Raw genomic sequence first — 14,309 nt, 5'->3', positions numbered from 1 at the left:
GTTTGTAGCAGTCTTGTTTGCATTTTGGATAGCGGCCTTGTTTGGTTTTCAAAAACCACCCTCAGCAGACAGTCAGATAAACTGTAGGCATCCATACAATGGAATACCACTCAGAACTGAGAGGGAACGACCTGTGGATACTGGGAGGGAACAACTTGGACAAATCTCATTACAGACATTATGTGGATGGCGGGAAGCCAGTCTCAACAGGTTACTTGTCTCGCGATGCCATCTACATAAAGTTCCAGCAGAGACAAAAGTACAGTGACGGAGAACAGATCAGTGTTTGCCGGGGCTAATGGTGGGACGGTGTGATAGTGAAGGGACAGCACGGAGAGTTTTGCAGGGTGACAGACCTCTTCTGCATCCTGTCTACGGCTGTGCGAATCTACACTTGTGTGAAGAGGGAAATCACACCAAAGGAAGACAGTCACTTTTCCTACTGTATGATAGATAATTAATAAAAAGGGAGAACGGAGGAGTGTCGTCCCAGGGGGCAGGGCAGGAGGGCAAAGACGTGTCACAGGGGAGCCTGGCCAAGTGGCGCCCCCAGAACTCATCCTCTGGGCTTGTGTGTGGATGAGACAAGGTCTACCTGGTACGACAGCGATATACTTGGAATGCCCCCTTGTCACGGAGGCGGGGACCCGGCAGCACTACGTATCCAGCATCAACCTGTATCCAGCATCAACCCGCCAAGTTCACTAACTTGGTAGGGGTGAGGTTAGGGATCCTTAGGAGCCCAGGCAGCCACACTTTCTGGGGAGCCCGTTCCCATTTGTGTTGCCAAAGTACCCCCAGCAGGTTGTGGGAATGTTGCCTGTGAAGAGAGTCTGTTGGGGTGAGATCTTGTGTGTGTGCACAGGGTGACAGCTGTGTCCCGTTTCCCGGGAAGCTGTGATGGCAGCAGAACCTAGGGGAGCCTGAGACAGTGTGGGAGGGCGGGCCTCTGGAAGAGTAGAGGCTGCGGAGCCAGATGCAGGGCTGGCTGTCACCCAAAGGAAGAGGGACTGATGACTCACTGAGTGTGTGTGTCCCTTGGTGGCAGCAGGCCCCATAGTGAACATACCATACCTTTTCAGTCCTGAGCGATGCTCCCAGCAGTCCTGGGAGATGGAATGGTCCTTATTCGGCTCACGGGAAGGACCGCCTTAACAGCAAGGTGCTAAAGATGCCTTCCATCAGAGGCCAGGTTGGAAGCTCCAAAGAGACTTTCTCTCGCTGTTCTCTCACCCACCCCCAGGTTGTGTGTGTCCCGCTGTGGATTCTCATGTCCTTTCTGTGCCTGGTGGTCCTCTACTACATCGTGTGGTCCGTCTTGTTCTTGCGCTCTGTGGATGTGATTGCGGAGCAGCGCAGGACACATATAGCCATGGCCCTGAGCTGGATGACCATCATCGTGCCCTTTCTTACATTTGAGGTAAGCATTCTACGGGAAGCCTCTTCAGCCCCTGAAGCTTGCGCTTCCCCTGACAGGATTCTGCACCCCTAGAAAGGCAGCCTCTGTCCCTTGAGCTCACAGTGAGCCCACTCCAGGAGAAGGGAGAGAACACGGCCGTCTCCGAGAGGGAGCTTCGGTGAAAGGAGAGCATCCTTCCTTTCTCTTGGGGACAGCGCGTGGGGCTGGCAGGGAGAAGACTGCACCTTTTTAGCCATGGTGCCTCTGTATGGCTCCAGTTTCCACTTTTGGAAAAGCAGAGTTGGATGTCAGATTTGTGTATTGGAGTCACGTGGAGAATTCTCGAATGGGAGCCGTTGACTCCTTAGAACAAACACCGGGAGGAGTTTGCCATAAAACTGCTGGCATTGGGAACTTTTCAAGTGGATAGGCTATTGCCGAGCTCTGAAGAGGGACATAAAAGCTCATTTCGAGCTTTCCCCAGTGATAGGTGGTTTCCTGCCTTTTTCTGGCGGTGCTGATGTTCCCTTTCGTGGGAGCACACGCGGGGGTGGGGTGGTGGGGAGGAACTGCCTAATGAGGTCTGGCTTCCGCCTCTGTCCATTTTTGGTGCTGGCTCTACCGGGACTATGTCTCTTTCTTTAGATTCTGCTGGTGCACAAACTGGATGGCCACAACGCCTTCTCCTGCATCCCGATCTTTGTGCCCCTTTGGCTCTCCTTGATCACGCTGATGGCAACCACATTTGGACAGAAGGGAGGAAACCACTGTATGTACTCAACATTTCAGAAGTCCTTGGTGTGTGTCTGGGGTGGGACCAGGGGGTGGGGGGCGGATAGAAGTCTAGGAAGGGATGAGTCCCCGAGGGCCCCAATTTAGAAGTTTGTGTGGGAAAGTGAGGGCTGAGGAAATTCTGGGACCTTCTAAGGGAAGGGCATGCCATAACTCTGGTGTTCTGCTGGCCTGCACCGGGACTTTTCTCGCAGTGCACATTGCCATTTGAGGTAGAACCAGACAAGGCAGGCAACCTCTCAGAGATCCCGTTCCCTCCTCTGCAAAATGGGGATCAAGACAGATTCTTCCCAGGCCCGGGAGGGTTTGATGGAAAATCCACATCTCCCACCCAAACCTGGGATTCATCCTAGGTCCCTGTTGGCCCCTCTGCCTCCCCCATATCCTTGCTGCCATCACCCGAGTCTTGCCTATCTTGCCTTGCTAACACTCTATTCCCCTCCACCTGCTTGCTGAGGCAGACACTTCCAAAATGATCTCTGCAGAGGGTGCCTTCCTGGCAAGGCTGTGAGCTCCATGGCATGGAAGCCCAGAGCATTGCCCTTCCGAAAGCCAGTGGGTATGGGGGCAGGGCCTCACTGCAGCCCAGCAGCCCAGGCTATGCTTGCTGTTTGTGCCTCTGCGCCCCCCGGGAGCAGGGAGGGCTTGCACAGAGCTGACACTCCAGTAGCCTACAGAGAGGAATAGCGGGACTGGGAAAGTGGCTTTAAGGTGGCTCCATGAGTTCAGGCCCCCTCCTGCCCAGGACCCACGCATGACTACCGCCCTCGCGGATTCTAGAGGGTGACAGAAATCTTGTTCTTGGGTTGCACTGTCATCCATGAGCTTATCCTGGCTGGAGAAGATTAGCGGAAGACACCATAGTCTACTCACCACAGATATTTTGAGACTCACTAGAGCAATAGTTCTGAAACTTGGGCACCCAGCAGAATCCCAAAAGGGCCAGGAAAAGGGGACCGCTGGAGCCCACCCTAGCCCGACTCAGTTTCTGGAGGTCTGGGCTGGGGCCGGAGAATGGCATCCCTAACTAAGCCCCGGGGACGCTGTCCCTGCCGGTCCGGGAACCCCACTCCGAGCACCACAGAGCTAGCATTTGCACTTCTTCCCCATTTTGGGTACTCAAGCCCTGTTCAGGCTTTGTGACTCAGGAGTCTGGATAAAGTATGTTATGACATTGTAGGAGTGAAACTTCTTGTTATGGAAAGAAAGTTAACAGGAAGGTCAGTTGAGCCTCGTGTGTGAAATAAAACATTCTTATTTTTCAGGGTGGTTTGGTATCCGCAAAGATTTCTGTCAGTTTCTGCTTGAAATCTTCCCATTTCTACGAGAATATGGAAACATTTCCTATGAGCTCCATCACGAAGATAATGAAGAAACCGAGGAGACCCCAGTTCCGGAGCCTCCTAAAATCGCACCCATGTTTCGAAAGAAGGCCAGAGTGGTCATTACCCAGAGTCCTGGGAAGTATGTGCTCCCACCTCCCAAATTAAATATCGAAATGCCAGATTAGATGCCACTTCCGGGGACAGAGCTTAAGTGGACTGGGACACACTCTCTCCGCCTTCCTCTGCCTCCTCGTTCACCCCGCAGACCAGAACCAGAACTGGAGCTGGGTTTCCAGGTACGTCCATCTCATGCCTTGTTTGCATCCAGCGCCTATCAGCCACTCACCACGACGGGACGTGGAAGTGGCAGGTGACGGGGCTGTGTGCCAGCAGATGCGGATGCCAGGAAGAGTGTGAGAACAGGGGTGGGATTTCCATCTGTCTGGGAGGGGCTCCAGGTACCCCTCTTCCCCGTCAGACCCACTGGGGGATGGCTGCTTGCCAGGCCCCCGGAAGGAACATCTGTCTACACGGTGCTGAAATCCCAATCAAAAGTATTGTTTAGAAATGTATTTCTCCACAGGGCTGACCTCCTGCAGCTCGCTCAGCACTCCCAGGTCCTCAGCACTCCCAGGTCGTGGCTGGGGCAGTCAGTAGGAACTGTAACTATGTCTCTGATGCACCACGTGTTTAGACACAGCACAGTCCTTTTTTCTGTTCCTACTGTGGAAGTAGTTTCTCTTTGGGCATGCTGACAGCAGTTTTTCATAGCCTCACCGATGAGCCCTTTCTACGGGAGTGACTCCATGCTTGTATACAGAGTATTTATACAAATGTTTTAGCATCTTCATATGCGGTGTTAACCCCTAGTCCTGTACAGCATATTCTGTTCAAGTATTTTTTTTACAAGCTTGTGCTGTAGGCACATGCCTTCTGCTGCAGAAGTGGACGCCCGTGGCACACCCACCCTGCCCCAGTGGAGTGCCACGCCTTCATGGGACATTGCCACTTCTGCTCTGGAACTCGTGCAGGTACGTAGTAGCTGCTACTGCCAGAACAGCAATGCCAAGCAAGAGATGGTCCATGCTTTTCTGACGTTCTCAGAATAGTGGCTAGCTTCAAACCTGACAAGCGCTGCTTGAAGCCGGAACACTAGAGAATGTTGCTGAGGGCAGAAACGGCCACGCGGGTGACGACTATGCGTGGGAAAGTCTCAAGCTTCCCTCCTGCCAGCAACAAGAAGGCTTTGGGGTAGGCACGATGTTTTCACATGTGCGTGCCGTTTCTCCAAGCACTGCAGGTTCCGCCGTGTGTCAGAGGCTGCAAGTTTAACATCCTCCTGCCTGAAAACAAATAGGTACTTTGCTGAAAAGAGGGTAAAAAAAAGAGCTTTGATCGTCTCAGCCAGGAGAAGAGTGTGGCGTTTTCACGCGGGCAACTGCTCGCCGGCCTACATGGGGTTAATTCAAGTCTGCTGCGAACACGACTCCGCCCCTGGCACTGGCCTCCAGCAAGCCCTGTTCTCTTTGGGGTACGGGGGAACGGGATGGCTTAGCCTTTCCTGCTCAGTGTGTAAAAAATGTAGTGAAAGCCACTATTTTTGCTCTCTTAAGCTGTTCAATAAACCGGTTCCTCGTTTTACACGTGCATGATGTGTATCTTATTTGCTGGATGGCCCAGGAAACTGGAATGGTCCTCTCAGCCAGCCTCAGAGGAAAGAAATCTCTAGCTGGCACAGGCAGCCGAGTGAGGCTGGCGGCTGCAGGGGCACAGCCTTTAGAATGAGTCCTTCAGTGCACAGGTCCCAGGGTATACGGGGTAGTTGCAGGAAGGAGGGGACGCCTCGCAGATGCCACTGTTGGCTGGGCTACACCATGCCACACTTGTTACTGCTTAGGAGGCTTTCTGGACTGTTCCTTGGGTGCTACGACAATCTGCAGCAGACACTGTCCTTTTACCGCTCCTGGTCCTGGTTTGCTCCCCAGTGATGTCAACAGCTGAGGACTGCTCACGCTGCAACAAAAGGCTCTGCAATTGCTGTCTAGCTCGCCCTGGCCGTCTCTAGAGTTCTGCCTGAACTGAAACTCAAGTGGGGTTCAGCTCATGACTTGCGGCAATTGACCAGGAAATCCACCAGTTGCTGTGGCTGGAAGGATTTTCAGTCCTGTGGGTTGTAACCAGAGGCCACAGGTGGATTCTGCCCTAGGCTCATGAGATTTCCGACTTGCTGTTCAAGAAAATGCCTTGTGAAGTGACAACAGTAGCTGTGACCCAACTGCCGGTGCCTTGCTGGTTCCTATACGTCCCACTGGATCCTCACAGCCCCGGGAAGCAGGTGCTACTACTCTTATCCCCGGGAGGAGACAGAGGCCGAGAGAGGTTAAGTGACGTGCCCAAGTCACACAGCTCGGCAGCGGCCAGGTTGAGACACCAGCATCAGCAGTCTGTTTGCAGACCCCTCACTGTCACCCCCTGAGCCAGTGCGTCTTGGGCCCTGCGGTCAGGATGTCTCAAGCGTGGAGGCATCACCGGTTCGTGGCAGTCTCTGGAGGGTCACTGAGCTCTGTGCCCAGAATCGAGTCGGGGGAGTCTGTGCAGAGGTGGCCCTGTGTGTGGGGACAGTGTGTGACACAGACACTGCTTTGGATGGACACCTCTCCCGTGACCTCCTAGCATCCAATCCCAAAGGAACAACTGTTGCAGAGATGGACCGCTGGACACAAACCCACGTGCGTTTCTCTGGAGACACTGGCCAAGGAAAACAAAACATGTTGGAAGGCCAACAGCTGCATGCCCCACCACGACGTGACCGCAGAGACCCGGGGTGTAGAAGGGTGTCTCTGCTTGGTGGGAGGACACGTGCAGGCCGAGGAGAGGCAGGAAGAAGGCTGCCTCCGACTCCCCACTGGACTGCATGGCGACGGTGTGTGGTGGGGCAGTCAGCTAAGCCATTTGCCTGAGTGGCTGTCGGGCATCTGCGTGCTGGGGACCGATAGTGTGGATGTGTTAGGAGGATCTGTATGGAGCACATTGCTGCCTCTGGCTAGGACAGGGTGGAAAGGGTGGCGTGGCTACAGCCTGACCCATGGGCACCGTCCTACCCTTTGTTCTGTGCTTCAAAGTGTCAGTCATGTGCTGGGGTCTGTGGGCCCATGACTCAGACGGTGAGCTCTGACCTTCCTGAGCCAGGGCTTTGCTGTAGTTCTGTCTGGCTCAGGAGCTCTAGGACAAGGGGACTGCTCCAGGTCTGCATCTAAGGTGTGGCAGGGCCCCTCGGCACTCTTGTGCACTAGTGTCATCTTTCCCATTGAAATGACTGTGAGGACCAGAATGTGCACATGCAGATGGGCAGCTACTTGTCTGCCTTGGCCCTTTATTACATAACTTGCTGGGTGTGTGGAGATGCCACCCCCCCCCACCCCCCGCAGTCAGAGCCCCTTTATGATGTCGTGGGGCTGGTTACATGACTGCCAAGGGGTGCTGCTGGCCACACTGCACTAGCAAGTTTGCCAGATGGAGAACAAGCCATCATTGAGTATGGCTCGCTGTGAGGAAAGACATTCGAGAGGACAGGGTCATGGCTTGGAAAGGGTGCCTTTTCCTCCCCAATTGCACTCAGAGACCTACCTTCACCCAGCAGATCCTTCCCCTGCCTGGGATGACCCAGTGTCCACTGGGAGCCCTAACTTCAGGCTGCTGACAGAAGAAATCGCTTTCCAACCTCTGGCCCAGGAAGCTTCGTTCAGAAGGCCACACCCTGACGGTGACGACCCGCCCCAGGGAGAAGATAATCTCCTCTCCCTCCCCTTTCCGCAGAAACTGTGGAGACTGGTCAGCAGCAACCAGTTTTTGTCCATCTGGTGGGATGACAGTGGGGCTTGTATAGTGATCAATCAAAAACTCTTTGAAAAGGAGATTCTCAAAAGGGACGTCGCACACAAAGTGTTTGCCACAAATTCGATAACCAGCTTCTTCCGCCAGCTAAACTTGTACGGCTTCCGAAAACGGCGTCAATGCACTTTCAGGACCTTCACCCGCATTGTCTCCGCAAAAAGGCTGGGCTCCATCTTGAATAAGGTAATGAACAACAAGCCTCTGGAGGGGTTAAGTCGGTGGGCTCTGGGGCCTGGTCGGGTGGAAGTCCCAAGACTGCCTCCTGGGAAGTGGGTGACCTCAGGCAGGGTGTGGGGCCATCGCTGTGGGCCTGTGTCCCCCTCTGGGTGGAGGTGACATGAACTAAAAGTGAATGTGGGGAGAGGGCTGAGAATGGTGCCGGCCCCTCTCGAGTGTGTAAAATATCACAGGTGCTAAGTAGCCGTATCTGCATGTCCTCCTGCCTGGGGCCAGTCATGTCGTCTGGTGGTGGCTGTGTCCCGCTGACTCCATAGCGCTTCACCCTGTGAGGTGAGCAGGCCAGGGGAGTCTGGTATTTGTACCACTGTCACCCTAGCTGGTGTCTGGAGAAGTGCTCAAGTTGAAGCGCTGAAGGGCGCCTGGCGCAGGAGGTGCAGATGCTCCTGCTGCCCTTAGTAGGTGGGCCCCTGGTGTGGAAGAGCCAGTGCCCAGGGCCTCCAGCCCAGCCGGGGTGCATTCTGTTGCCAGCTGCCACTGCATGGGGGAGGCCCAGAATCTTCTTCCCTCCTGGTCTGCAACTTCAAAGACCCTTTCCACCGGCCGTGGACACCCTAATCTGCCATTTTGAGGCTTTTTCCAAGACGGAAAGGCCCGCCACAACTTGGTAAACCTTGACGATGTGAACGCGAGTCGCCAGCTTCCTTTGGGGACTGGGACCTTTTCCAGAAAGGCCTCCTGGGCCAGTAGAGTTCTCTTGCACAGGGGCGTAGATGGTTGGTAGTTGTAGTCCATCCTTGTGACTTGCAGTTTCCTTTTGTTTATTTAAACTTTGACTTACAGTTAGAGTTCTACTGCCATCCTTACTTTCAAAGAGACGCCCCTCACCTCCTCGTGAGGATGAAGAGAAGAGTGGGCGTCAAGTCTGCACCCAGACATCAGGAAGAGGACGAGCCAGAAGCTGCTGGATCCTGTCTGGCACCAGCAGACCCTGAGCAACAAGATCACACGTCTCCGAATGAGAATGACCAGGTCACACCACAACACCAGGAACCGGCCGGTCCCAACACCCACATCAGGAGTGGCTCTGCTCCACCAGCAACTCCTGTGACGGTGCCCGATCCCACCGTGGCGAGTGACAACGCTCCAGCGACCCAGCCGGCCGGCGAGTGGTCAGAGGGCAGCCAGGCTCACGTCACTCTGGTGGCCGCTGTCCCTGAGCCTGCAGCGCTGCCCTTCCTCTATGTCCCTGGATCTCCCACTCAGATGAATTCTTATGGGCCTGTGGTGGCCCTTCCCACAGCTTCCCCTAGTACCCTTGTCATGGACACCACAGGACTTCCTGCACCCGGCGTGCTGCCCTTTTGCCATCTCTGGGTACCGGTGACCCTAGTGGCTGCTGGGACTGCACAGCCTGCTGCCTCCATGGCCATGTTCCCCCATCCCCCAGCTCTGCACCACCATTGCCCCCACAGCCACCACACGTCACAGTACATGCCAGCTAGCGATGGGCCCCAGGCGTACCCAGACTACGCAGACCAGAGCACATAGAGGCGAGCATTTGGGCAGAATATGTGCTGGTCAATAAATGTGTCAGAGAATGAGTAATTTTCTGACTGCACAAAAAAGTCTTCGTGGTCTCCGTCCTTTTTCTTTCTTTGCAGTTGAGTACCCCCCTCCGACATCTTTGGCTTGCATGATAGAGGCTTCAGCCTAACACGCCTCCCTGGAAAAGTGCCCAGGAGATACTCGAGCAGGTGCTGGGTTTTAGGAAGCCCCTCAGACATCCTGCCTCTGCTCATTAAAAATTACCTGGAGCCGGCCGGGCGCAGTGGCTCACGCCTGTAATCCCAGCACTTTGGGAGGCTGAGGCGGGCGGATCACGAGCTCAGGAGATCGAGACCGTCCTGGCTAACACGGTGAAACCATGTCTATGCTAAAAATACAAAAAATTAGCCAGGCGTGGTGGTGGGCGCCTGTAGTCCCAGCTGCTCGGGAGGCTGAGGCAGGAGAATGGCATGAACCTGGGAGACGGAGCGTGCAGCGAGCCGAGATCGCGCCACTGCACTCCAGCCTGGGCGACAGAGCAAGACTCCGTCTCAAAAAAAAAAAAAAAATTACCTGGAGTTGCTCGCTGAGTGCCAGTTGTGCTGCTAGCATTGCTGGCCGAGGGTTCACAATGACACTGTGTTGCTGGCCATTCCTTGTCATGGCAGTGCCTTTATATAACAGGATCTTCACTTTACATACAGATGAGATCACGTCTGGCTTTTTCATTGGGTTAAAAAGTGCCCTTGATAGTTGTGGAGGTTACACATACTACCAAGGAGTCCTACGGGTTTGCAGTTTAGAGGGTGCTCATTAGTGTCTGGTGGACAGGATTTACGTTTGGCTTTTATGTCTGTACTGGATCCGGTGGGGTTTTTTATTTCCTTCCTTGATTCCTCCACTATGCTCCCACTTTTTCTTTCTTGTTTTCCTTCCTTCCTACTTTCCTTTCCTTTCCTTTTTTCTTTCTCTTTCTCTCTCTCTCTCTCTCTCTGCTTCCTTCCTTCCTTCTTCCTTCCTTCCTTCTTTCCTTCCTTCCTTCCTTCCTGCCTTCCTTCCTTCCATCTCTCTCTCTCTCTCTTTCCCTCCTTTCCTTCCTTCTCCTTCTTTCTTTTGGAGTCAAAAATTAATTTAAAAGATGTCATGTCATGTTTTAACTTAGGAAGCAGCCTTTTCTGGTCACTTGGGGTGTTCATCTTAGAACACATGCTATCATCGACAAACCTCTTTGACTGAATGATCAGAGGAAATAGATTCAAGTTCTTACCGTAGAGACAACTGGGCACAGACATCAAAAGAGCTCTGAAATCAGGGCATGCAGAGAGCCCCAACACCCACACACCAGAACCCAGAGGTATCCCTGCCTGTGATTTTTAATTTGACAGTAGGTGGCAGAGTCCTGGGAGACGTGGGAAGAGGCCATAAGAGAATGCAGACATGGGAATGGATTAATCCAGAGTCCAGCCATGGTCTGCAGGTGGATCTCCCTGTCTCGGCCTGCTCACTTACAAATGGGTGCTCATTTACAAATCGGTGTGAATCACATTTCATCATTTGTGAGCTCCGTAGTTTCCAAGAAGTACAATTTTCTCATGTGTTTCTTGGACTTTATACATATGCCTCCAGAGTTTGAATCATGCAAAGATGCTGCCACTTAAAAACCTCTTTCCTACAAACTTACACCCCTCCGATCATGGTTTTCCTGTGAATCTCAGCCGGGCACGGTGGCTCACACCTGTCATCCCAGCACTTTGGGAGACTGAGGCAGGTGGACCACGAGGTCAGGAGTTCAAGACCAGCCTGGCCAAGATGGTGAAATCCTGTCTCTACTAAAAATACAAAAATTAGCCGGGCACGTTGGCAGGCACCTGTAATCCCAGCTACTCGGGAGGCTGAGGCAGGAGAATCGCTTGAACTCAGAGGGCAGAGATTGCAGTGAGTGGAGATCACGCCACTGCACTCCAGGCTGGGCGACAGAGTGAGACTCCATCTCCAAAAAAAAAAAAAAAAAAAAACTGTTATAGGAATGGAAAAAACTATATAGATGGAGAGAAAATATTAGTAATCTGATGTCCGATAAAGAACTCATATGCTGAGTAAATACCAAACTTTTAACATTCAACCTTTGAAAACAAAGAATCCAACTAAAGATGTAAATGATTTGAAGACATTCACCAATGAAGACACGCAGAAATACACATACATTCACCAATGAAGATACACACATGAAAAGATGATCACCACAATTATTCACTAATAATGCAAATGTCAACAGCACTAAGATTCCTCTATCCACCTATTACAATGGATACAATTCAAATACCTGAGAATATCAAATTCTGGAGAGGATGTGGAATTCTCATTCATAGCTGGTATACAAGAAAAATGTTTCATTCACTCTAGAAGGCCTTTTGGCCCTTTCCTATGTAGTAAAACATAGACTTACCTTTAGATCCATCAGTCGTACTCCTAGGTTTTACCTAAGTGAATTGGAAACTTTGGTTCTCACATGGAAAATCATGTACACGAATGTATATAGTAGTTTATTCATAATCACCAACCAAGATGTCCTTGAAGAGGTGAATGGATAAAACCAATGGTACTTCCACAAACTGAAAGTGTATTCAAAGTTCAATCTACCCTCAAATATTCCAGGACAGGAAATTTTGGAGGCCAGTTCAGCCAAGTGGCAAGGGAAAATGAATCACCATCTTATCTCACCCCTTCCAATGCACCCAAAATGGGCAATTGTTTAACTCATTCTCCCAGGCTCGCTCTCCTAGATTCATAAACAGATGAAGGCACCCGAGCGCTCATGAAAAGAATTTGTGAGGCAAGTGTTCACACATATCGCAGCAAATGTCATAAACAGATAATCACATATCCAACACAACAGTGGATTAAACGAACAAGCCGCCTGTATGCATGGAATAAAAATACGATTAAATGTTAGAAAAAAATTCAATTCTAATTCCCTGCATACAAGATAGACTAGAAAAAAACATTCAGTCACGACAATGGGTACAGGAAAAGGCTCTGAAATGAATTCTGTGTAAGTACAAATTAACAATGTTTAGCAAACTAACATTAAAAGGAACTTCCGTTTCCTAAAATCGGCAGCAAGCATACATAAATGTGAAATGTCAGAAGCTCTGCCATTCACGGCAGTGACAAGTCGTTGACATATGCTGTCACCACTACCACCTACATCTGCAGTGAATATCAAAATGAAAAAGAGCCAGAGCTATGGATGTCAAAATGAAAATGAGATATGAAGACTGCAAAGAAATAGATAGTATTTGTTAACTATATGATTATCTACATAGAAAATTCAAAGGAATAGACACATTGAATATTCAAATGAATAAAAGACTTCAGAAAACATCATATAGAAGGTCATTACAGCAAAATCAAGAGCCTTGCCACACAAAAGCAACTTAGTGCATAAAATAGAAAATAGAAAATATACCATTCACAGCAGCATTAAAATCCAAAATGTAAATAAGAAGAGCCTAACAAGACCTTCATGGAAGCAACTGTGCAAAGTTGCTGATAGACTCAGGAAATAATCTCAAGTAAATGGATCTGTATACCATATTACCATATTCCTTGATGGGGAACAGAATATGGCAAAGATGTAAATGCTACTTAAATTAAATACAGAGTGAGTGCCTTAACTGTCATTGCCAAAGTGACAACCAAGCTCAGGTTGCTGTGCTCTGCTCCCCAAATCAACCCTGGAAAAATATAGGAGGGAAAAGATTAAAAAAAAAAACCATCAAAACAGGGAAAGCCCTGAGGATGACTGAAGACTGTGCTAAACTAGTACTTGTGTTTTGGGTCCAGAGAGCAGCAGGGAAATCGAGGAGGTCTGTACCCTGCACAGATAGCAGATTACAGGATGGATAGGAGAAAGTGTTTAACATTCCACCCCACATCATCGCACAATCTCAGGCAGCACCACAAAATCTGATGCCAGTAGCCCTGGGGTAATATCAGGACACCAGGAAATTTGAGTTGATTGAGACACTATGGCTCCAGAGTTCTGCTAACAACCACCTGAAACAAACTTAGTAGGAGAAGACCAGCCTTCCAAAAAATTATTATTTTAATGGAATATAAAGAATGAACTAGGAATAGAATAGTAAGTATGTGTGAAGGCCACATACTGTGAGTAGATATTAATAAAATATGTGTGCATATATATAGTATAAAGTCTACAAATACAAACAAATATGTATCTAAAGATATATACATGTAAGTACATATAATTATACATATATGATATAAAGATATATATGCATGTGTATATACATATAAGCATAAATATATATAATGTCTAAAACACGTACGTATATAAACGTAGATATAAACAAAATGTACATATACCATATATAATGTACACATACAATGTAAAATTTATTACCATATGAATGAGGATTAAAATATGAAAATCGCTAATCTGGACTCTGCTGTGTTCGATCCCTTCAAAACACATGGCTTCTCCAAATCTCTTGCTGCTGCTCAGCCTCTTCCGTGTAAAAATAAATCCTTTGCGACAAAAGGTTTGCAAAGTCTAGCTCTGGCTGGGGAGGAGCCCCCATGGGAAGGTGTGTATCTTCTCTCACAGGTCCTACAATCACAGATGCTGCAGCCCCCCAGGGAGCATCTAGCCTTGGACCCGCAGCCATTCTCTGCAACGCGTGCAGCTGGGCAAATGCTCAAAGGTGACATAAACGGATCATCTCCCACCCATCACTTCATCAAAGAGCCAGGAGCCAGGAGCCAGGAGCAGAACCCTCCTGAGAGGGGACTGAAGGTCCACCTTCCCCACATAGAGGGGCCACAGAATCCAGCTCAGCCCTTCTTGTCAGCCCTGGAAGACCCTGGCAATGTTGTCACCCCGACCACACCCCTCCCCTCACTGCCACTTCATGTGATTGGGAGTCAGAGACTTGGTCCGAGAGGAGCAGACCCAATCGGCAGAGAATGGGGATCCAGACCCAGGCATCAAGGTCAGGACCCCCTGAGGGATGACTGAGGGCCCCTATCCCCATCCCCACCCCTACTCCGCCAGAACCCGGTTCAGCCCCTACTGTCAACCCAGGGAAGCCCCAGGCTTGGAGGCTGGATGTGACGTCACTGACGTGCGCTCACTGACATGCGCACTGGGG

The 14,309-nt window shown here is 50.6% G+C and overlaps 2 protein-coding genes across 2 annotated transcripts; both read left to right on the top strand.

The window, feature by feature from the left end:
• Positions 1-1,244: 1,244 nt before the first annotated feature.
• On the top strand, positions 1,245-5,607 carry LOC129053092 (transmembrane protein 185A-like). Its single transcript, XM_054545170.2, has 3 exons — positions 1,245-1,420; positions 2,045-2,168; positions 3,457-5,607. Exons 1-3 carry the CDS (start codon positions 1,271-1,273, stop codon positions 3,699-3,701), a joined length of 519 nt encoding a protein of 172 aa, XP_054401145.1. The 5' UTR covers positions 1,245-1,270; the 3' UTR covers positions 3,702-5,607.
• A 461-nt stretch (positions 5,608-6,068) lies between these two features.
• LOC112131491 (heat shock transcription factor, X-linked) lies at positions 6,069-9,205 on the top strand. The gene is made up of 2 exons (XM_054545169.1): positions 6,069-7,593; positions 8,431-9,205. The coding sequence occupies exons 1-2, from the start codon at positions 7,030-7,032 to the stop codon at positions 9,136-9,138; spliced, it is 1,272 nt and encodes a 423-aa protein (XP_054401144.1). The 5' UTR covers positions 6,069-7,029; the 3' UTR covers positions 9,139-9,205.
• Positions 9,206-14,309: the final 5,104 nt, after the last annotated feature.

This window comes from Pongo abelii, chromosome X (assembly GCF_028885655.2).
Source record: "Pongo abelii isolate AG06213 chromosome X, NHGRI_mPonAbe1-v2.0_pri, whole genome shotgun sequence".
Classification (NCBI taxonomy): Eukaryota; Metazoa; Chordata; class Mammalia; order Primates; family Hominidae; genus Pongo; species Pongo abelii.
The sequence above is the reverse complement of the archived record's forward strand: the minus strand, read 5'-3'. Positions and strand labels throughout refer to the sequence as shown.

Bases quoted from the DNA above. Each gene is read 5' to 3' on its own strand.
- LOC129053092 (XM_054545170.2), top strand. From the start codon at position 1,271: ATGTCCTTTCTGTGCCTGGTGGTCCTCTACTACATCGTGTGGTCCGTC. The intron at 1,421-2,044 runs GTAAGCATTCTA...CTCTTTCTTTAG, and splicing joins TGCCCTTTCTTACATTTGAG to ATTCTGCTGGTGCACAAACT. The intron at 2,169-3,456 runs GTATGTACTCAA...CTTATTTTTCAG, and splicing joins ACAGAAGGGAGGAAACCACT to GGTGGTTTGGTATCCGCAAA.
- LOC112131491 (XM_054545169.1), top strand. From the start codon at position 7,030: ATGGAGAACAAGCCATCATTGAGTATGGCTCGCTGTGAGGAAAGACAT. The intron at 7,594-8,430 runs GTAATGAACAAC...TTTGACTTACAG, and splicing joins TGGGCTCCATCTTGAATAAG to TTAGAGTTCTACTGCCATCC.